Source organism: Pelophylax lessonae (assembly GCF_965119305.1).
Source record: "Pelophylax lessonae genome assembly, chromosome: 11".
NCBI lineage: Eukaryota > Metazoa > Chordata > Amphibia > Anura > Ranidae > Pelophylax > Pelophylax lessonae.
The window spans coordinates 23,087,759-23,109,816 of NC_138778.1; the positions used below are offsets into that span (position 1 = coordinate 23,087,759).

At 45.0% G+C, this 22,058-nt stretch overlaps 1 protein-coding gene across 1 annotated transcript; it reads left to right on the forward strand.

The window, feature by feature from the left end:
* Nucleotides 1-1,423: 1,423 nt before the first annotated feature.
* SOCS3 (suppressor of cytokine signaling 3) lies at nucleotides 1,424-5,801 on the forward strand. The gene is made up of 2 exons (XM_082271310.1): nucleotides 1,424-1,530; nucleotides 4,278-5,801. The coding sequence occupies exon 2, from the start codon at nucleotides 4,345-4,347 to the stop codon at nucleotides 4,942-4,944; it is 600 nt and encodes a 199-aa protein (XP_082127436.1). The 5' UTR covers nucleotides 1,424-1,530; nucleotides 4,278-4,344; the 3' UTR covers nucleotides 4,945-5,801.
* Nucleotides 5,802-22,058: the final 16,257 nt, after the last annotated feature.

A 22,058-nucleotide genomic window follows, 5' to 3' on the forward strand; every position in this document is an offset into this window, starting at 1 on the left:
TGGCACCAATACTAGGGGTTATTACTGCATAAACTGCCACTAATACTAGGGACTATTACTGTATAAACTGGCACCATTACTCGGTGTTATTACTGTGTAAACTGGCACCAATACTAGGGGCTATTACTGCGTAAACTGCCACTAATACTAGGGGCTATAACTGTATAAACTGGCACCATTACTAGGTGTTATTACTGTGTAAACTGGCACCAATACTAGGGGTTATTACTGCGTAAACTGGCACCAATACTAGTGGTCATTACTGCGTAAACTGGCACCAATACTAGTGGTCATTACTGCGTAAACTGGCACCAATACTAGGGGCTATTACTGTATAAACTGGCACCATTACTAGGTGTTATTACTGTGTAAATTGGCACCAATACTAGGGGTTATTACTGCATAAACTGGCACCAATACTAGTGGTCATTACTGCATAAACTGGCACCAATACTAGGGGCTATTACTGCGTAAACTGGCACCAATACTAGGGGTTATTACTTTGTAAACTGGTACCAATACTAGGGGGTTATTACTGCGTAAACTGGCACCAATACTAGGGGTTATTACTGCATAAACTGGCACCAATACTAGGGGTCATTACTGCGTAAACTGTTTGCTGAAATTGCTTTAAGCTATAAAGAAAAGCTTTTAAGATTTTTCCTCTTTCTCAGGTCTGAAGCAATACCTGAGGAAGAAACGAAACCTCTTGAAAGCTTGTCTTTTAGGTGTTAGGTTAGTACAATACAAAAGGTATCCTTGCATACTGCATTACTCTCGTATTTTGTAACCCTATTTACAGTATATATATATATATATATGTATATATACTTATTTAGTTTTTCAGTGGCATGATATAGTGGTGAGAATTACGAGTGCCCCTCTAGTTTTGACTGTGGTATCGTATGTGCCCCCCCTTATATATTGTTCCTAGAGTCGCCACTGGCCAGCGAGGATACTTCAAGAGCCTGCTGAAAGAAGCAAAGCATTTACCGAACAGACGATCGCCTAGCTGCGCCCTACCATCTCCAATTTCAGCGCTTATACTACAAATACGCCCCACGGGAAGGATTAATTCCTGTAAAAGGAAATCTTTCGCCATATTCTCTGGTCGTCGAGCGAAAACAATGATCGATCGGTCACGGTCAGCGTGTGTGTCCCCGCCATTCTTGGAAGGAAACCCCTTTTAGAGAATGGGAGACGCCTGGGCCGCGAGGCCTGCCAGGAATAGGGAGGATTTGGAAGGCTGCCGTCAGCAAGCTGTGTGTGTGTATGATACACAGCATTAACATTACAGGAAGAACCTCTTCCAGGAATAGAGCCGCCAGGGGGGAGGGGGGGGGGGAGGAGGAGGGGGGGTTGGGGGGAGGGGAGGAGCTCTTACTGTATAAGAACTGTGTGTGTGATCTCATGGAGTTACACACTGATTTTGTAAGTAGAAGAAGCACAACCTCGGATTATAATCTGCTCACACGGAATATTCTGCTTTTTTTTTCGCTGCCTTTGTCTTCCTCCAGATACCGAAATCAGGTAAGGAACATGGAATCCTAAAAAAATAATCCAGATCATTCTAGAGGGAGACAGAAAGATTGCAGGCAAAGTTTATCATCTACAATGTAACAGAATGGCAATTATAGAAATCTGTTACATTGTATCAGAAACTTTACTAACTTTATATTGTAAATCAAGAGAAAGAGAGGAAAAAAGAATAAATAAATACAGATTAGAAGGAGAGAAAGAGAACGAAAGATGGAAAAAAAGAATAAATCTTATAGATAAATACAGATTAAAAGGAGAGAACGAAAGAAGGATAGATAGATAGATAGATAGATAGATAGATAGATAGATAGATAGATAGATAGATAGATAGATAGATAGATAGATAGATAGATAGATAGATAGATAGATAGATAGATAGATAGATAGATAGATAGATAGATAGATAGATAGATAGATAGATAGATAGATAGATAGATAGAGGAAAGAAAAGATAAACAAATAGAAAGAATTCACTGCAAAGCTTGTCTACAATGTAACAAAATGGCAATTATATAAATCTGTAACTCTGTATCAGAAACTAGGAATTTTATATTGTAAGTCTGGAGAGAAAGAGACAAAGAAAGAATAAATATTATAGATAAATTCATAAAAGAAAGAAAAGAAAAAAAATTCATAGGAAAGTTTATCATCTACAATGTAGTAAAATGTAAATTATAAAGTAATGAAATCAGAAACTTTACTAACTTTTTCTTGCAAGTCTGGAGAGAGAGAAAGAAAGAATAAATATTATAGATAACTAAAAAAGAAAGAAAGATAAATAGAAATTCTCAGCAAAGTTTATCATCTACAGTGTAATAAAATCTCAATTTTATAATGTAACATTGTATCAGAAACTTCCTGTACTTTACTAACTTTACGTCGTAAGTCAAGAAAAAGAATAAATATTATAGAGCGATATAACTGAACAGAAAGAAGGAAAGAGAAAGAAAAAAATAAACAGATGCAAATAAAAAGCTTTGAGCAATGGGAGAGTTTTCCGATGGTGCAGAGGTTACTGGTTGCTTGGGGCACTCATGGGGTGAGAGGAGTTTGCAGAGGAGTTAAGTAAAACCCGGAATAATGTGATATTCATAGGAGCGGGCGGAGAAATCTTCCAAGTGGGATCTTTCAGTTCCTTTGTTTCGGGATTCCTTTGCTTTTTTTTTTTTTTTTGCCAAAATGGAAATGTTCAGACTTGCTTTTGCTGCCATGAGGGAGACAGGCTCAGCTTCCAAAGTGGATTGCACGCTGCATTTTCCCTGTCTTCTCTTGGTTACAATGGGCCCATGGAAATCTTGAATACTAAATACCATCTCGGAGTTGGTGATCCCCCTGCTGAGGTTTTATGAGATTAGAGCCTTTGTGAAGGTGGAGCTGGTCTTAGACTCGGGGATATAAATAGAGGATTGACAACAGTCAGCCATTTCAGCCGTTCGCCCTATTTTTATTTTATTTTACTTTTTATTATAAATGATAGATAATGAATGCAATAGGCATGCTTGTTTTTGGAATCCTTCCTTATTGGTCTTTCATTGACGTGGTCGGTTATGCGGTGCACCGACATAGTATTTGGGTTTTGTCTTCATTGGCGCAGTCTATTACCGTGCACCAATATTGTGTTTGGTTTTTGTCTTTATTGGCATGGTCCATTATGAGGTGCAATGTTCCTTTTCTTGTCTTCATTGATGCAGGCTGTTATGGCACACCAACATGGTGTTTGGTTTTTGTCTTCATTGGTGTAGTCCATTATGAGGTGCACTGACATACTTCTTCATTGGTCTTTCATTGGCATAGTCCAGTTCGTGGTGCACCAGTATGGTACTTGAGTTTTGTCTTCATTGGCACAGTCTGTTACAGCACAGCAACATGGTGTTTGGTTTTTGTCTTCATTGGCATAGTCCATTATGAGGTGCACTGACATACTTCTTCATTGGTCTTTCATTTGCATAGTCCAGTACGTGGTACTTGAGTTTTGTCTTCATTGGCACAGTCTGTTACAGCACAGCAACATGGTGTTTGGTTTTTGTCTCCATTGGTGTAGTCCGTTATGAGGTGCACTGACATACTTCTTAATTGGTGTTTCATTGGCATAGTCTGTTATATGGTGCACCGGCAGAGAACTTAAGTTTTGTCTTCATTGGTGCAGTCCGTTACAGCTCAGCAACATGGTGTTTGGTTTTTGTATTCATTGGCATAGTCCGTTATGAGGTGCACTGACTTCCTTCTTCATTGGTCTTCCATTGGTGTAGTCCGTTACATGGTGCACCAGCATAGTACTTGAGTTTTGTCTTCATTGGCGCAGTCTGTTACAGCACAGCAACATGGTGTTTGGTTTTTGTAATTCATTGGCATAGTCCGTTATGAGGTGCACTGACTTCCTTCTTCATTGGTCTTCCATTGGTGTAGTCCGTTACATGGTGCACCAGCATAGTACTTGAGTTTTGTCTTCATTGACGCAGTCTGTTACAGCACAGCAACATGGTGTTTGGTTTTTTCTTATTTGGCATAGTCTGGTGCAGTACACTAACATGGTGTTTGGTTTTTTCTTCATTGGCATAGTCTGGTGCGGTACACTATCATGTTGTTTGGTTTTTGTCTTCATTGGCATAGTCCATTATGAGGTGCACTGACATCATTCTTCATTGGCGTAGTCTGTTATGAGATGCACTGACATAGTTTTTGGGTATTATCTTTATTGTTACAATACACTAACATGGTGTTTGATTTTTCTTTTGCAGGTCACAACCATCGTGTCCACACAAGGGTTGGACGCCCCAAGTTTTAGCCAAGCTGGCTCCCACCGTCATGGTCACGCAGAGCAAGTTCCCGATTATGAGCCGGGTGCTGGACTCTAGCCTGAGGCTCAAGACCTTCTCTTCTCGCAGCGAGTACAACCTGGTGCTGAGTGCGGTCCACAAACTTCAGGAGAGCGGATTTTACTGGAGCACAGTGACTGGGAGCCAGGCCAACCTGCTGCTCAGCACGGAACCAGCCGGCACCTTCCTGATCAGGGACAGCTCCGACAACCGCCACTTCTTCACCCTCAGCGTCAAAACCGAATCCGGCACCAAGAACTTGCGCATCCAGTGCGAACCGTGCGGATTCTCCCTACAGACTGACCCGCGCAGCTCGCAACCAGTGCCAAGGTTCGACTGCGTACTGAAACTTCTTCGGCATTACATGCCGGCCAAAGACTCTGCTAACAGCAACAGGCGCTGCTATTATATATATTCTGGAGGTGAGCGTGTCCCGTTGCTTCTCTCCAGGCCTCTGTCCTCCAGTGTCTCCTCGCTGCAGCACCTGTGCAGGAAAGCGGTCAATGGACAACTGGAAGGCTTCGAAGCTCGGGAACAGCTACCTCTGCCCATCAAAGACTTTCTCCAGGAATATGACTCTCCCGTATAGCTACACCAGCCATTATGGAGGCAAACCTGAGATAAAATGGAGAGGCCTAGGCTCCAAGCAGGACTACAACAAAATGGAGCACGAGTGGTATTCATGAAGGGAGTAGCACTGGGCACACGGATATCTTATGGAACTGTGTTGAATTGTTTTTCACCAAGTGCCTAAAGGTAGAGGACGATACTCAGGCGGATACTCAACAACACCCAGAGACTGTAGAGACTGTGGACATTGCCCTCTGTTTACATTGCATGCTGGGTGTGAGACAAAGAAAAGGGGGGGCTTATGTTGGGGTTCCGGACGTAAGCCTAAAACGGAATGTCTGTCCTTCAGGGTATGTCCACAACAGTGAGATGGAAGTTTATTATACTCTCACCTACGTAGCCTTAACCTGCTGCTGGGCTAACGGTCAGAGGGCGCGCACTGCAGGGCATTACCGGTATATGTGAAGAATATCCGTATTGGCAGTGCGGGGCCGGACGCAACGCATGGAGACAATGCACAACAAGCAGACAATTCTGACCTCCAGTGGAATCAAGTTTTGCACAAAAGTGACTCAGCTCCTTCTTCTTCCAGAAGGTTCTAATTAAAACTTTAAAAACAAAAATAAAAAATGGCAAAACTGAAGAAGTCACATGACTGGCGGACAATGGGAAGGATTCTCTTCAATCTATGCAGAATTGGATTTTTGCACAGGATGCCATGGACCAGATAGAGAGGCCGGGGTGGAATGTGACCTCACGGATGTTTACACGGTGTCCCCCAAGGGTGACACAGACCACGGACATTTGCACTTATTTATATTTTACACATCCTGGTAATTTATAATAAAAAAAGCCTATTTTTGAAAGAAAAAAAAATTATTGTGAAGTTTCAGTGTGCGTGAGTGGTATCGTGTGGCTGGAGGTACAAAGTGTATGGAGTGTAAAGTGTAAGCTCTTTGTTTAAGCCGGCCATAGACGGAGCGTATTCCTTTCCTGCAACCACGGTTCCTGCTGAAATGGCCGAGAGTTGAACCATCTATGGTCCGCTTTAGGGTTAGGGAAGGATTTGGACCTTGTCAGGGTGTCCCCTTGGGGAGAGTTCCCTTCACTTACTGTCCCATAGCCAAAACAGGAAGTTAAAGGAAATCCCAGAAACTAGTGTCCCCATTGGAAGATTTCCCTTCTAATCCTTTTCTGGTGACAACCAAAATTTGTAGTTTTCTTTTACTCTCATGAGAAATAAAGAGAGTGACACTCCCTGACGAAGACACAGACAACCGTAAAAACCTGACAGGGGTTCTAATCCCTCTCCACATCATCCAAATCTAAACATTTTTGTCTTTAGCTATACTTAAAATTCTATAAAAAAATATATTTTTGGTGCTTGTTTAGTTCAGAATCGAATAGGGAAGGATCGTGGATCCTCATATACGCCTGACCTGTGTCCCATCAGGGAGATTTTCTTTTACTTCCTGTTCCTAGAAGTAAGGGGGTAATCTCTATAGTGGGGGGGAGGCTCCTCCCTAGGCAGTGGTCACCAGAACAGGTGTCCCCACATAGAAATAGACCAAGTGGCCCATCCACTCTGCCACTTATTTATTATAAATATATATATATATATATATATTTTGTGTGTGTGTATATGTGTATATATATATATATATATATATATATATATATATATATAATATATGTATGTATGTATGTGTGTATATTCTGCGTGTGTATATATATATATATATATATATATATATATATATATATATATATATTATTACTTATATTTTCTTTTTATTACTTTTATATATATATATTACTACAGTAAGATTAAAGATAAGAAAAAGAAAATACAAATAAATAATAATAAAATAAAGTTAAAGGTAAAAAAAAAAAAAAAAAAATTATATATATATATGATTTCTTGCAGGGATTTGGGCACCCTAACCCTGAGGGAAGGGGGGGGGTGCAATTTGGCATCTTTGCCCTGGGCGCTGGATGGCCTTGTCCCAGTATTGGCTAGGAGTCCCTCAGCAATGTCCTAGGAGATTTCCAGGACATTGCTAAGAGACAACTGAGCTCCCTTTCTCTCCCCTGACGCCATAGCCCTGAGCTCCAATGTGACAGCCCTGAGCTCAGCGATTGAGAGCTCGCTCCTGTGATGGTGAAGGTGAACATTAACAACTGGGCCTCTCTTAGCAACATCCTGGTAGTTTTCCAGGCAGGCTTCTGGAGGTACGCAAATGGCTGACACCTTTAGCAAGGGCATCATTCAGCTCTGGTCAAAGCTGCACAGTTATTTGCTATCTGCATAGGTACTTTTTTGGTAAAGGTGAACTAATAAAAAAAAAAGAAAGAGCGGTCCTTATTGCCCCGAGCGACCAATCAGATTCTCCCCACGCTGCACCTGAAAATAATATAACGGTGACATCATTGAAGGCGCAGTCCACCTTTTCCAGAAAACTCTGCAGCTGTGTATAATCTTCATTAATGTTCATAAATTTTCCTAAGTGGCCTGTAGGCCCCGCAGAAGCCTGACTGAAAAACTCCCAGTCGGCAACCCCCACGTCCAGCCTTGTTGCTAGGGAATATAAATCACTTTTTTGGTAAAAGTGAACTTATAAAAAAAGAAAGGAAAGAGCCGTCCTTACTGCCCCGAGCGACCAATCAGATTCTGCCTACGTTGCACCTGAAAATAATATAATGATGACATTAATGTCATCGTAATATTAATTTATTCATTAATGTTCATAAATCTTCCTAAGTGGCCTGTAGGCTCCGCAGAAGCCTGACTGAAAAACTCCCAGTTGGCAACCCCCACGTCCGGCCTTGTTGCTAGGGCATAAAATTCACTTTTTTGGTAAAGGTGAACTAATAAAAAAGAAAAGAAAGAGCCGTCCTTATTGCCCCGAGCGACCAATCAGATTCTGCCCACGCTGTACCTGAAAATAATAGTAATTCCTTCATTAATGTTCATAAATATTCCTAAGTGGCCTGTAGGCCCCGCAGAAGCCTGACTAAAAACTCCCAGTTGGCAACCCCCACCACGTCCGGCCTTGTTGCTATGGAATAAAAATCACTTTTTTTGGTAAAGGTGAACTAATAAAAAAAGAAAGGAAAGAGCCGTCCTTATTGCCCTGAGCGACCAATTAGATTCTGCCCACGCTGCACCTGAAAATAATATTAATTCATTAATGTTCATAAATCTTCCTTAGTGGCCTGTAGGCCCCGCAGAAGCCTGACTGAAAAACTCCCAGTCAGCAACCCCCACGTCCGGCCTTGTTGCTAGGGCATGAAAATCACCAGTGTTAAAGGAATGAGAGCCATCGATTTTTATGTCCTAGCAACAAGGGCGGGCATGAGGGTTGCCATCTGCGAGTTTTTCAGTCAGGCTTCTGGGGGCCCCAAATGGCCTACAGGCCACTTATGAAGATTTATTAACATTAACGAAGATTGTACACAGCCTTTAGAGTTTTCTAATACCAGCCAGGGCCCCTGTAGCAGATGTGTTCCCAAAAAAAGGTGGACTTGGCCTTTCAAGCAAAAAAATTAATAAATATAAATAAAAAAAAAAAAATTGACCAATCGGGATTCCTCTTTCACTGGCCGGCATTCAGCGCGCTGACATTTGATTGGCGACTACGAATGAAATCAGAAAAGGGTTATTTAAAGAAGGGAGTTAAAGGGACGGTCCCAAATTCTAGTTCCCAGCACACCTGAGGCGGCGGCGTCCCGTAACGCGCAGGGTTAACAGGCGTGCCGCTGCCACGGGCTGACTGGCAGAGAGTATTCTTCGGGGAAGTCGTCTCTTCCTCTCTTCCATTTAGGAATGCGGCCTGCGTGCGTCACGCTGCAGATAATTATATTCCTGTTAGCGCCGCCTCCAACGCACTTCCTCGTTTCCAGGACGACGGGATCACGGAGGAAACACACAGATTCCTATTGAAGTGCCAGGAAATTTGGGAGGGAGGTGGGGGGAGGGAAGGATTTGAGGGGGGTGGCTGTACAACACCTGTAAGAACAAGTCTTGTAAAACCAGCGGTGGCGTGCCAGACACTTCCTAAACTCCTCGTCTGGAGAAAGGCGGCATTGAGCGCGGTCGCTGCGTCAGAGGCATCATCGCAGGCGTGCGACCGTCTGACCGCATTCCACCCGGGAACCACCTCGGATGGTCACAGACAGAAGTTAACGCATCACGGGAGCAACCACCATTGCTGGAGGTTTTTGGAAATGCTAGTTTCCCGGCTGTCATCCTGATGCGCCGGCCTCCATGTTTTCTGGGTCGTTGAAGCGGAAAATGTGCACATATCAGGAACGGCGGGGAAAAGCTGGAAAGTCGCAATTTGTACGCCTGTCCGGAGTAAGTGAGGTATTGAAGATGGAGAATCAAAACAACAGCCTGGAGAAAAATACTTTGAGGCCACATTCACCCTTGAGCGATTCTACCACGCCGCGTTTTTAGCGCTTTTTTTTTTTTTTGCATGTTTTATAGCGTGTTTTTGGAGCTCCAACACTCTGAATGTGTCTCTCTCCGCTCATAAACACACTAAAGAAGCTCATATGCCCAGTTTTGGACACGAGCCAAGTGCGTTTTGCGTCGCGTGTTTTTGGTGCACCTTTCGCACGTTTTATCACGCCGAAAACGCCTGGCAAAACGTGTGACTGCCATCTGCATTTGGGGTGCCATTAAGAAATAATGGCACAAGTGTGTCTGGAATTTTAGCGCTGTTTTCACGTGTTTACAGAAGCGCTCACTTTTGCGCACGTTCCTGCTACGCCCATGTGTGGGCGGGGCCTCAGGGCTCATTCACACGGGAAGAAATAACGCTTCAATTAGATGCACACTGAGTATAGTTTTAGCGCTGTTTTTTTGTGTTTTTACAGAAACGCTCACTTTTGCGCACAATTCTGCTACGCCCATGTGTGGGCGGTGCCTCAGGGCTCATTCACATGGGCAGAAAAAAAACGCTTCAATTAGATGCACACAGAGTATAGTTTTAGCGCTGTTTTCACATATTTACAGAAACGCTCCATTTTGCGCACGTTTCTGCTACGCCCATGTGTGGGCGGGGCCTCAGGGCTCATTCACATGGGCAGAAAAAACGCTTCAATTAGATGCACACTGAGTATAGTTTTAGCGCTGTTTTCACGTGTTTACAGAAACGCTTACTTTTGCGCAAGTTTCTGCTACGCCCATGTGTGGGCAGGGCCTCAGGGCTCATTCACACGGGAAGAAATAACGCTTCAATTAGATGCACACTGAGTATAGTTTTAGCGCTGTTTTCACGTGTTTACAGAAACGCTTACTTTTGCGCAAGTTTCTGCTACGCCCATGTGTGGGCAGGGCCTCAGGGCTCATTCACACGGGAAGAAATAACGCTTCAATTAGATGCACACTGAGTATAGTTTTAGCGCTGTTTTCATGTGTTTACAGAAACGCTAACTTTTGCGCACGTTTCTGCTACGCCCATGTGTGGGTGGGGCCTCAGGGCTCAGTCACATGGGCAGAAAAAACGCTTAATTTAGATGCACACTGAGTATAAGTTTAGCGCTGTTTTCACGTGTTTACAGAAACGCTTCATTTTGCGCACGTTTCTGCTACGCCCATGTGTGGGCGGGGCCTCAGGGCTCATTCACATGGGCAAAGTTTTTTAACGCTGTTTTCACGTGTTTACAGAAACACTCACTTTTGCTCGTGTTTCTGCTACACGCAGGGGTGGGCGGAGCCTCAGGGCTCATTCACATGGGCAGTAAAAATGCGTAATTTACATGTACACTGCGTATAGTTTTACATGCACCTAAACGCAGCACTACTATAGTAATCAATCAGCCCATACACACAGCTGCATCTGCATGCAAAAATGTGCGTTGAGCCGCGCACAAGTAGGACACAGCTGCGTCCAGGGGTGCACAGATCTGCCGATTTTATGCGCGTACGCACACACATGTTTAGCTATTCATGTGAATGAAAGAAGAATTGTACGTGTCTAAGTGCGCCTAAGCGCAAGTGCTTTAGACGCGTGTTTTACGCAGGATCTCCTGCTACCACCGCCAGCAAGAACCTACATAGAAAATACGCATAGGCCCGTGTGAATGAGCCCCAAGGGGTTTTCAGGTGTCTAAATGAGCCTAAGCGGGAGTACTTTAGGTGCGTATTTTACGCAGGATCCGTGCAGAAAATACGTATAGACCCGTGTTAATGAGCTGCAAAGAGCGTATTTTTTATGCAGGTTCTTGCTGGCAAAAATACGCATAGGCCCATGTGAATGAGCCCTAAGGGGTTACTGGTGTCTAAAAGCACATAAGCACAAGTACCTTAGGCGCGCATTTTACGCAGGATCTTCTGCTACCCCCGCCAGCAAGAACCTACGTAGAAAATACACAAAGGCCCGTGTGAATGACCCCCAAGGGGTTTTCAGGTGTCTAAATGAGCCTAAGCAGGAGTACTTTAGGCCCGTGTTAATGAGCTGCAAAGAACTTATTTTTTATGCAGGTTCTTGCTGGCAAAATACGCATATGCCCGTGTGAATGAGCCCCAAGGGGTTACAGGTGTCTAAAAGCACATAAGCACACGTACCTTAGGCCGCATTTTACACAGGATCTTCTGCTACCTCTGCCAGCAAGAAACTTTGTAGAAAATACACAAAGGCCCATGTGAATGAGCCCCAAGGGGTTTTCGGGTGTCTAAATGAACCTAAACGGGAGTACTTTAGGTGCGTATTTTACGCAGGATCTTCTGCTACCTCCGCCAGCAAGAATCTGCGTAGAAAATACGTAAAGACCCGTGTGAATGAGCCCCAAGGGGTTTTAGGTGTCTAAATGGGCCTAAGCGGGAGTACTTTAGGCGCGTATTTTATGCAGGATCCATGCAGAAAATCCAAATAGGCCCGTGTGTCTTTCGGGTGTCTGAATGAGCCTAAGCGGGAGTACTTTAGGCATGTATTTTATGCAGGATCCGTGCAGAAAATCCACATAGGCCCGTGTAAATGAGCCCCAAGGGGTTACGGGTGTCTAAATGCACCTAAGTGTGAGTACTTTAGGTGCGTATTTTAAGCAGGATCTTCTGCTACCTCCGCCAGCAAGAACCTGAGTATGATAATATTCTTGCTGGCAGAGCTAGCAGAAGATTGTGTATAAAATACGGCCTAAAGTACTCGCCCTTAGGGGCATTTAGACACCTGTAACCCCTTAGGGCTTATTCACACAAACCACGAGTACTTTAGATGCATATTTTACACAGGATCATCTGCTGCCTCCGCCAGCAAGAACCTGCATAGACAATACTCAAAGGCCCATGTGAATGAGCCCCAAGGGGTTTCGGGTGTCTCAATGAGCCGAAGCGGGAGTACTTTAGGCGCATATTTTACACAGGATCCGTGCATAAAATCCACATAGGCCCATGTGAATGAGCCCCAAGGAGCTAGGGGTGTCTAAATGCACCTAAGTGTGAGTACTTTAGGCGCATATTTTAAGCAGGATCTTCTGCTACCTCCGCCAGTAAGAACCTGAATATGAAAATATGCAAAGGCCCGTGTGAATGAGCCCCAAGGGTGTATTTTCTATGCAGGTTCTTGCTGGCAGAGCTAGCAGAAGATTGTGTGTAAAATACGGCCTAAACTACTTGCTCTTAGGTGCATTTAGACACCTGTAACCCCTTAGGTCTCATTCACACAGGCCATGAGTACTTTAGACGCATTTTACACAGGATCCTCTGCTACCTCCGCCAGCAAGAACCTACATAGACAATACGCAAAGGCCCATGTGAATGAGCCCCAAGAGGTTTCGGGTGTCTAAATGAGCCTAAGCAGGAGTACTTTAGGCATGTATTTTACGTAGGATCCGTGCAGAAAAAAATGCATAGACCCATGTAAATCAGCCACAAGGGCGTATTGTTTGTGCAGGTTCTTGCTGGCAGAAAATACGCATAGGCCAGTGTAAATGAGCCCCAAGGGGGTTACGGGTATTTTACGCAGGATCCGTGCAGAAAATACGCATAGGCCCGTGTAAATGAGCTGAAAAGAGCATATTTTTTATGCAGGTTCTTGCTGGCAAAAATACGCATAGGCCCGTGTGAATGAGCCCCAAGGGGTTACTGGTGTCTAAAAGCACATAAGCACAAGTACCTTAGGTGCACATTTTACGCAGGATCTTCTCCTACCTCTGCAAGCAAGAACTTGCATAGAAAATACGCATAGGCCTGTGTGAATGGGCCCCAAGGGGTTACGGTGTCTAAATGCCCTAAAGCGTGAGTACTTTAGGCGCGTATTTTACGCAGGATCTTCTGCTACTTCCGCCAGCAAGAACCTGAGTATGAAAATATGCAAAGACCCGTGTGAATGAGCCCCAAGGGTGAGTTTTCTATGCAGGTTCTTGCTGGCAGAGCTAGCAGAAGATTGTCCGTGAAATACGTACCTAAAGTACTCGCTCTTAGGCGCATTTAGACACCCATCACCCCTTAGGGCTCATTCACACAGGCCGCGAGTACTTTAGACGCATATTTTACACAGGATCTCCTGCTACCTCCACCAGCAAGAACCTGCATAGACAATGCGCAAAGGCCCATGGGAATGAGCCCCAAGGGGTTAGGGGTGTCTAAAAGCACATGAGCACAAGTACCTTAGGCAGGTATTTTACCCAGCATCTTCTGCTACAGCCAGCAAGACCCTGAGTATGCAAATACGCAAAGGCCCGTGTGAATGAGCCCCAAGGGGTTATGGGTGTCTAAATGAGCTGAAGCGCGAGTACTTTAAGCATGTATTTTACACAGGATCCATGCAGAAAATATGCATAGGCCTGTGTGAATGAGACCCAAGGGCGTATTTTCTATGCAGGTTCTTGCTGGCAGAGCTAGCAGAAGATCCCGTGTAAAATATGCCCCTAAAGTACTCATGCTTAGGCGCATTTAGACACCCAAAAACCCTTAGAGCTAATTCACACGGGCCGTTAGTACTTTAGACGTATATTTTACACAGGATCTTATGCTATCTCTGCCAGCAAGAACCTGCATAGCAAATACGCATAGGCCCCCTGTGAATGAGCCCCAAGGGGTTAGGGGTGTCTGAAAGCGCTTAAGCGCGAGTACTTTAGGCGCGTATTTTATACAGAATCTTCTGCTATCTCTGTCAGCAAGAACCTGCAAAGAAAATACGCAAAGGCCCGTGTGAATGAGCCCCAAGGGCGTATTTTCTATGCAGGTTCTTCCTGCATAAAATATGCGCCTAAAGTACTCGTGCTTGGGCGCATTTAGACACCTGCAACCCCTTAAGGCTCATTCACACAGGTCGTTAATACTTTAGACACATATTTTACACAGAACCTTCTGCTACCTGCTTAGAAAATACGCAAAGGCCCGTGTGAATGAGCCCCAAGGGGTTAGGGGTGTCTAAATAAGCCTGAGCGCGAGTACTTTAGGCATGTATTTTATGCAGGATCTGTGCAGAAAATACGCATGGGCCCGTGTGAATTAGCCCCAAAGGTGTATTTTCTACGCACCTTCTCTCTTATAAGTGCATTTAGACATCTGCAACCCCTTAGGGCTTATTCACATGGGCCGCGAGTACTTTAGGTGCATATTATACACAGGATCTTCTGCTATCAGTGTCCACAATAACTTGCAAAGAAAATGCGCAAAGGCCCATGTGAATGAGCCCTAAGAGGTTAGGGGTGTCTAAATAAGCCTAAGCACATGTACTTTAGGTGCGTATTTTACGCACGATCTGTGCAGAGAATAAGAATAGGCCCGTGTGAATGAACTTTAAGGGGTTAGGGGTGTCTAAATAAGCCTAAGCGTGAGTACTTTAGGCACGTATTTTATGCAGGATCTGTGCAGAAAATATGCATTGGGCCTGTGTGAATTAGCCCCAAAGGTGTATTTTCTACGCACCTTCTCCCTCATAAGTGCATTTAGACACCTGCAACCCCTTAGGGCTTATTCACATGGGCCGCGAGTACATTAGGCGCATATTATACACAGGATCTTCTGCTATCAGTGTCCACAAGAACCTGCAAAGGCCCATGTGAATGAGCCCTAAGAGGTTAGGGGTGTCTAAATAAGCCTAAGCACATGTACTTTAGGTGCGTATTTTACGCACGATCTGTGCAGAGAATAAGAATAGGCCCGTGTGAATGAACTTTAAGGGGTTAGGGGTGTCTAAATAAGCCTAAGCGTGAGTACTTTAGGCACGTATTTTATGCAGGATCTGTGCAGAAAATATGCATTGGGCCTGTGTGAATTAGCCCCAAAGGTGTATTTTCTACGCACCTTCTCGCTCATAAGTGCATTTAGACACCTGCAACCCCTTAGGGCTTATTCACATGGGCCGCGAGTACATTAGGCGCATATTATACACAGGATCTTCTGCTATCTGTGTCCACAAGAACCTGCAAAGAAAATGCGCAAAGGCCCATGTGAATGAGCCCTAAGGGGTTAGGGGTGTCTAAATAAGCCTAAGCACATGTACTTTAGGGAACGTATTTTACGCAGGATCTGTGCAGAGAATAAGCATAGGCCCGTGTGAATGAACTTTAAGGGGTTAGGGGTGTCTGAAAGTGCTTAAGCACGAGTACTTTAGGCACTGATTTTACACAGGATCTTCTGCTATCTCTGCCAGCAAGAACCTGCTTAGAAAATATGCAGAGGCCCATGTGAATGATCCACAAGGGTTTAGGGGTGTCTAAATAAGCCTAAGCGCGAGCACTTTAAGCACATATTTTACGCAGGATCTGTGCAGAAACTACGCATAGGCCCGTGTGAATGAGCCCCAAGGACGTATTTTCTACGCAGGTTCTTGCTCATTCACACGGGTTGTGAGTACTTTATGCGCTTATTTTACACGTGATCTTCTGCTATCTCTGTCAGCAAGAACCTGCAAAGAAAATACGCAAAGGCCCGTTGGAATGAGCCCAAAGGGATGTCTAAATGAGCCTAAGCACAAGTACTTTAGGCACGTATTTTATGCAGAATCCGTGCAGAAAATATGCAAAGGCCCGTGTGAATGAGCCCCAATGGGCGTATTTTTAATGCAGGTTCTTGCTGGCAGAGCTAGTAGAAGATCATGCGTAAAATATGTGCCTAAAGTACTCGCGCTTAGATGCATTTATGGCGCTTTTCCACTGCATGGAACCGAACGGTTCGGCTCACTTTAGTGCTTTTCCACTGCTGGTACCGCATGGTACAGTGTAGGAACGGTTCAGTACGGTACGGTACGGCGGCGCTTTTCCACTACATGGAACAGAACGGTACGGCTCTCAGTACCACCTCGATTGTGGTTCCAAGAGGTACCATGCCGGTACCATATCCTACAATCCTACTAGCCACTGATTGGTCAGAGAATCGTTGTTATCCCACCCACTTAACTTTAGTACTACTTTAGTGGAAAAGCAAACCATACCAAACCGTACCGAACCGTTCCAACACCGTACCATGCGGTACCAGCAGTGGAAAAGCAAACCGGGCCAAGCAGGGCCGAGTAGAGCCGAGCCGGTACTTGCAGTGGAAAAGTGCCATTAGACACCAGTAACCCCTTGGGGGTCATTTACATGGGCCTATGTGGATTTTCTGCACGGATCCTATGTAAAATACGCGCCTAAAGTACTCCTGCTTAGGCTCATTTAGACACCTAAAACCCCTTGAGGCTCATTCACACGGGCCTTTGCGTATTTTCTATGCAGGTTCTTGCTGGCGGAGGTAGCAGAAGATCCTGCGTAAAATGTCCCCCCTTAGGGCTTATTCACATGGGCCACCAGTACTTTAGGCGCATTATTTACCCAGGATCTTCTGCTATCTCTGTCAGCAAGAACCTGCAAAGAAAATACACATAGGCCCGTGTGAATGAGCCCCAAGGGGTTGAGGTGTCTCAAAGTTCCTAAGAGTGAGTACTTGAGGCGTGTATTTTATGCAGGATCTTCTGCTATCTCTGTCAGCAAGAACCTGCAAAGAAAATACACATAGGCCCGTGTGAATGAGCCCCAAGGGGTTGATGTGTCTCAAAGTACATGAGTGCGAGTACTTGAGGCATGTATTTTATGCAGGATCTTCTGCTAGCTCTACTGGCAAGAACCTGCATAGAAAATACGCCCTTGGGGCTCATTTAAACTGATCTATGTGTATTTTCTGCACGGATCCTGCGTAAAATACTCGCCTAAAGTACTCACACTTTTTCACATCCTTAACCCCTTGGGGCTCATTCACACAGGCCTATGCATATTGTTTATTCTGGTGGAGATAGCAGATCTGCGTAAAATATGCGCCTAAAGTACTCGTGCTAATGTACGTTCAGACATGTGCAATTCTTCTCTCGTCCAATAAATGACTACACATCTACACGTTTATGTGCGTACGTGTGTAAAATCGGCAGATCTGTGCTGCCCTGGATGAAGCTTTGTCTCTTTTTTTGGCATGCAGCTGAACGCAACGCACATTTTTCGCATGCAGACGCAGCTATGTGTGTAGGGCTCATTGATTACTATAGTGCTGCGTTTAGATGTGCACAAACCTATCCGCTGTGCGCAAATGCAGCATTGTGTGAATGAGCCCTATTAACAAGCCCTGCCCTGTTCACCTAACAATGGAGCCTGCTCATTGGTCGTTACTCAACACTGCGTCATGGGTGGAAGAGGGGTGTCAGCAATGTGGGGAGGGGCTATCGAGAGATCCTGTTACCTGATTGATTGCATTATGGGGAAATCCAGTTTGTGGAGGTTTGACGGAGATAATTTGACGCTTTTATTGCAGCACCTGCGGCAGTTTTTCATATTTTTTGTGACCCGCGGCCTAATTTAATAAAGAATAATGTACTGAGAGGGACAAGGAGGCCGCCGTTGCTGCCTGTCTGCCATACTGATCCTCAGGCTTTAATAATTTCCCAACCTGGAACCAGATTGCAAATCTCTGACTTCACTGGTTGCATGCTTGCTTGGGGTCACTGCATCCTTTTTTGGGGAGGCTCCCCATGATGTCCTGAGGCCAGAAACAACCAGACATGTGTTCCAGCCAGGGGCGTAGATAAGAGGAGGGTCAGGGGGGTCCAACCCCCCCCCCTCCCAGAGCATCGGTCAATTTCACAGAAGCTAGGCTACTGTAGCCTATCAGCTGCGGGAGCCGCACTGCCACTGGGAAGACCAACTGTCTCATCCACGAGGCTGATAGGCAGGGCCCGGCTTACATTGAAGCCATGTTTACTATTTGCTTGACTAACAGATGTGCCTGCTGGGGGCGCTGTATATACTGTATATATTTAAACACCACAATTTGTCACAGCATGGCAGGCATGATAATTATTGTTCTCTGGGTACTCAAGGCTGAACCCCCCCCCAGGAAAAAAAATTATCTACAGCCCTGGTTCCAGCATGCATTTTATTGTTCAGTGCGCAGTAACCTAAGGCAACACGCAGCGTGCTCAGTGTCATTTATTTGGAGCAGCACCCCAACCTATCAAGTACAATAAGTGCCGAAGGACGCACATGTCATGTTTGCTACGCACTGCATGTGGAATAAAGCCCCGCTCACACTTATGTGTTTTACGTCGTTTTAGGCGTGGTGCACTAAATATAAAGACCTGCGTGCTGCATCTTTGATACGCTTTCATCAAAACACGCGTTCTATAGAGTTAAATGATAGCAGTGGCACGCCAAAAATGCATGTATAACGCACCTAAAGTGAAATACTAGAGACACACAACACACAAATGTCAGCCGGCCCCAAAGGCGCAGGTCTGGCTTTTGATTTGTTGCTGAATGTTTGCCGCTCCTTCTGGACGAAGGACCAACCCAACGCATCAAATACCATGACACTCCACAATAGACCAGACAGGTATGATGGGGCCCTTTGGGGCATCACTATCACCATGGCAGACCACATGACTGCTATGGGGCCCGGTCTGGCTGTACTATATACACTCACGGGCCACTTTATTAGGTACACCTTGCTAGTACCCGGTTCAACCCTTTTTTGCCTTTATTCTTCGTGGCATAGATTCGGCAAGGTGTTTGAAAGATTCCTCAGAGATTTTGCTCCATAGTGACATGATAGCGTCACACAGTTGCTGCAGATTTGTCGGCTGCACATCCATGATGCCAATCTCCACCAAATCCCGAAGGTGCTCTATCAGTGGCGGCCCGTGCATAGGGGGCGCCAGGGCGCCGCCCCCCCCCCCCCCCTAAAAAAAAGGAAAAAAAAAGGACAAAAAGAACAATAAAGTTATGAAAAAAAAATCGGTTCGCCGGCCTATGTGGTGGCTAAAGGGGGGGTGGGGTTTACGACCCAGAAGAGGCGCCGATTGGCTGCCTTCTGGGGGCGTAACCTGGGCGCAGGAAAGAGCGCTTGGCCACCCCCACCTTCGTGATATCCTGGCTGTGATTGGTCCAGTCTCCAGCCTGGACCAATCATCATCCAGGACATCTGATCGCTGACGTCGCAATGGGGGCGGTGCCGGTGCGTGCGTCAGTCACGCACCGTCACCGTGCTCTATTGAGATGAGATGTGGTGAGTGTGGAGGCCATTGGAGGACAGTGACCTCATTGTCATGGTGAAGAAACCAGTGGTGAGATGATTGGAGCTTTGTGACATGGTGCATTATCCTGCTGGAAGGAGCCATCAGAAGATGGGGACACTGTAGTCATAAAGGGATGGACATGGTCAGCAACAATACTCAGGTAGGTTGTGGTGTTTTAACAATGCACAATTGGTACTAAGGGGCCCAAAGTGTGCCAAGAAAATATCCGCCACACCATTACACCACCAGCCTGAATCGGTGATACGAGGAAGGATGGATCCATGCTTTCATGTTGTTTACGCCAAATTCTGACCCTACCGTCTGAATGTCGGAGTTGAAATGGAGACTCATCAAACCAGGCAACGTTTTTCCAATCTTCTATTGTCCAATTTTGGTGATCCTGTGCAAATTGTAGCCTCAATTTCCTGTTCGTAGCTGACAGGAGTGGCACCCGGTGCGGTCTTCTGCTGCGGTAGCCCATCTTCAGGGTTCAATGTGTTGTGCATTCAGGAATGGTATTCTGCATACCTTGGTTGTAACGAGTGGATATTTGAGTTACAGTTGCCTTTCTATCATCTGGAACCAGTCTGCCCATTCTCCTCTGACCTCTGACATCAACAAGGCATTTTCATCCACACAACTGCTGCTCACTGGATATTTTCTGTTTTTCCCACCATTCTCTGTACTCCCGAGAGATGGCTGTGTGTGAAAATCCCAGAAATACTCAGACCAGCCCGTCTGGCACCAACAACCATGGCGCGTTCAAAGTCACTTACATCCCCCTTTCTTCCCCATTCTGATGCTCGGTTTGAACTTCAGCAAGTTGTCCTGACTACATCTAGATGCCTAAATGCATTCAGTTGCTGCCATGTGATTGGCTGATTAGCAATTTGTGTTACTAAGTAATTGAATAAGTGTACCTAATAAGGTGGCCGGTGAGTGAATATGGAGGATGAATCAGCTACAAAGACAATCGATGTGCTGTGTCAGTAGGGGGACGGCCTTTGTGATGGGGGCCCTCTGAATGGTCTCACTATGGGACCCCGTCACAGATGCCTGAGTGCACAATAAAGGGTATCTTTCATTGTATAACTTCAGCAATGTAATAAGGACACAAGCAATAGTTATTACTGACAATCTAGTATAAGATTACTGGAAACATCTCCTTTCATGCTGTGAGCTCTGCCTGTCTGCTGGTGGTCTCTTTCCACAACTTCCTGGATTCCCAGCATGCTTTGCAGTTTCCGATACTGGCCCCGCCTCCTGAGACTCCTCCTCCCAGAAGGCGGGCTCTGTGAAATGTGTGACACAGCAGTGCCTACGTGTCACAGAATTCTCAGACGAAATGTGTGGGGTCTTCGCAAACTTCCATATGGTTCAGAGTAAAAGGAGGAGGCTGGAGATCAGCGGAGTACAATGTGGGAATGAAGATCAGAGTTTATATTCTGATCACAGATACACATTCAACAAGATAGATAGATGTCAATAAATATATCACGTTGGTCAAATAATCGTTGAATCAATGTATCACATCAGTGAATCAATTTATCACATCGATGACTCTTTATATCACATCGGTGAATCAATGTATGACATCAGTGAATCAGTGTATCATGTCAGTGACTGAATCAGTGAATCATTGTATAACATCAGTGTAATAATGTATCTATCAGTGAATGAATGGGTGAATCAATGTATGGCATCAGTGTATTAATGTACTGTATCTATCAGTGAATAAATTGGTGACTCAATTTAAGACATTAGTGTATCAATGTATCTATCGGTGAATAAATGTGTGAATGAATGTAGGACAACAGTGTATCACATTGGTGAATGAATGTATGACATCAATGAATCAATATATGACATCAGTGTATCAATGTATCTATTGATGAATGAATTGGTGAATCACTGTATCACCTAGGTGAATGAATCGGCGAATCAATGTATCACATCGGTGTATCAATGTATCTATCGGCGAATGAATCAGTGAATCAATGTATCACATCGGTGTATCAATGTATCTATCGGTGAATGAATCAGTGAATCAATGTATCACATCGTGTATCAATGTATCTATCGGTGAATGAATCAGTGAATCAATGTATCACATCGGTGTATCAATGTATCTATCGGTGAATGAATCAGTGAATCAATGTATCACATCGGTGTATCAATGTATCTATCAGTGAATGAATGGGTTAATTAACCACTTAATGCATATCAATGTATCCATACGTTGGCTGACTTTAAGTGGTTGTACCGGGGTGATGCCCCCCCCCCCTGCCCGGGTCTCCCATCCCACCGGGATACCCGAGCAACTACCTGCCACACCCGCAGGCTGGTTGGAGTCCCGAACAAAGCCGGATGTGGCTTCGATCAGGTCTCCGATGATGTAACCCTGAGGCGGCGTCCATGACGTCACGTCCGGGTTACTCGGCTGCTAAAGGCGCCGAATTTAAAAAGTGACTGTATTCAAAAATGCAGTTTTCAGCATTTTGAATTCTATATCATAGAATTTGGCAATGATCCCAAGATTCATCCACAGCGGGGCCCAAGGTGTAAAGGCTCCGCCCTGGATAGGGAAATTAGGGGAAAAGAAAAGGAGAAAATAAAACAGGGAAGGAAACAGGAAGAGAGGAGG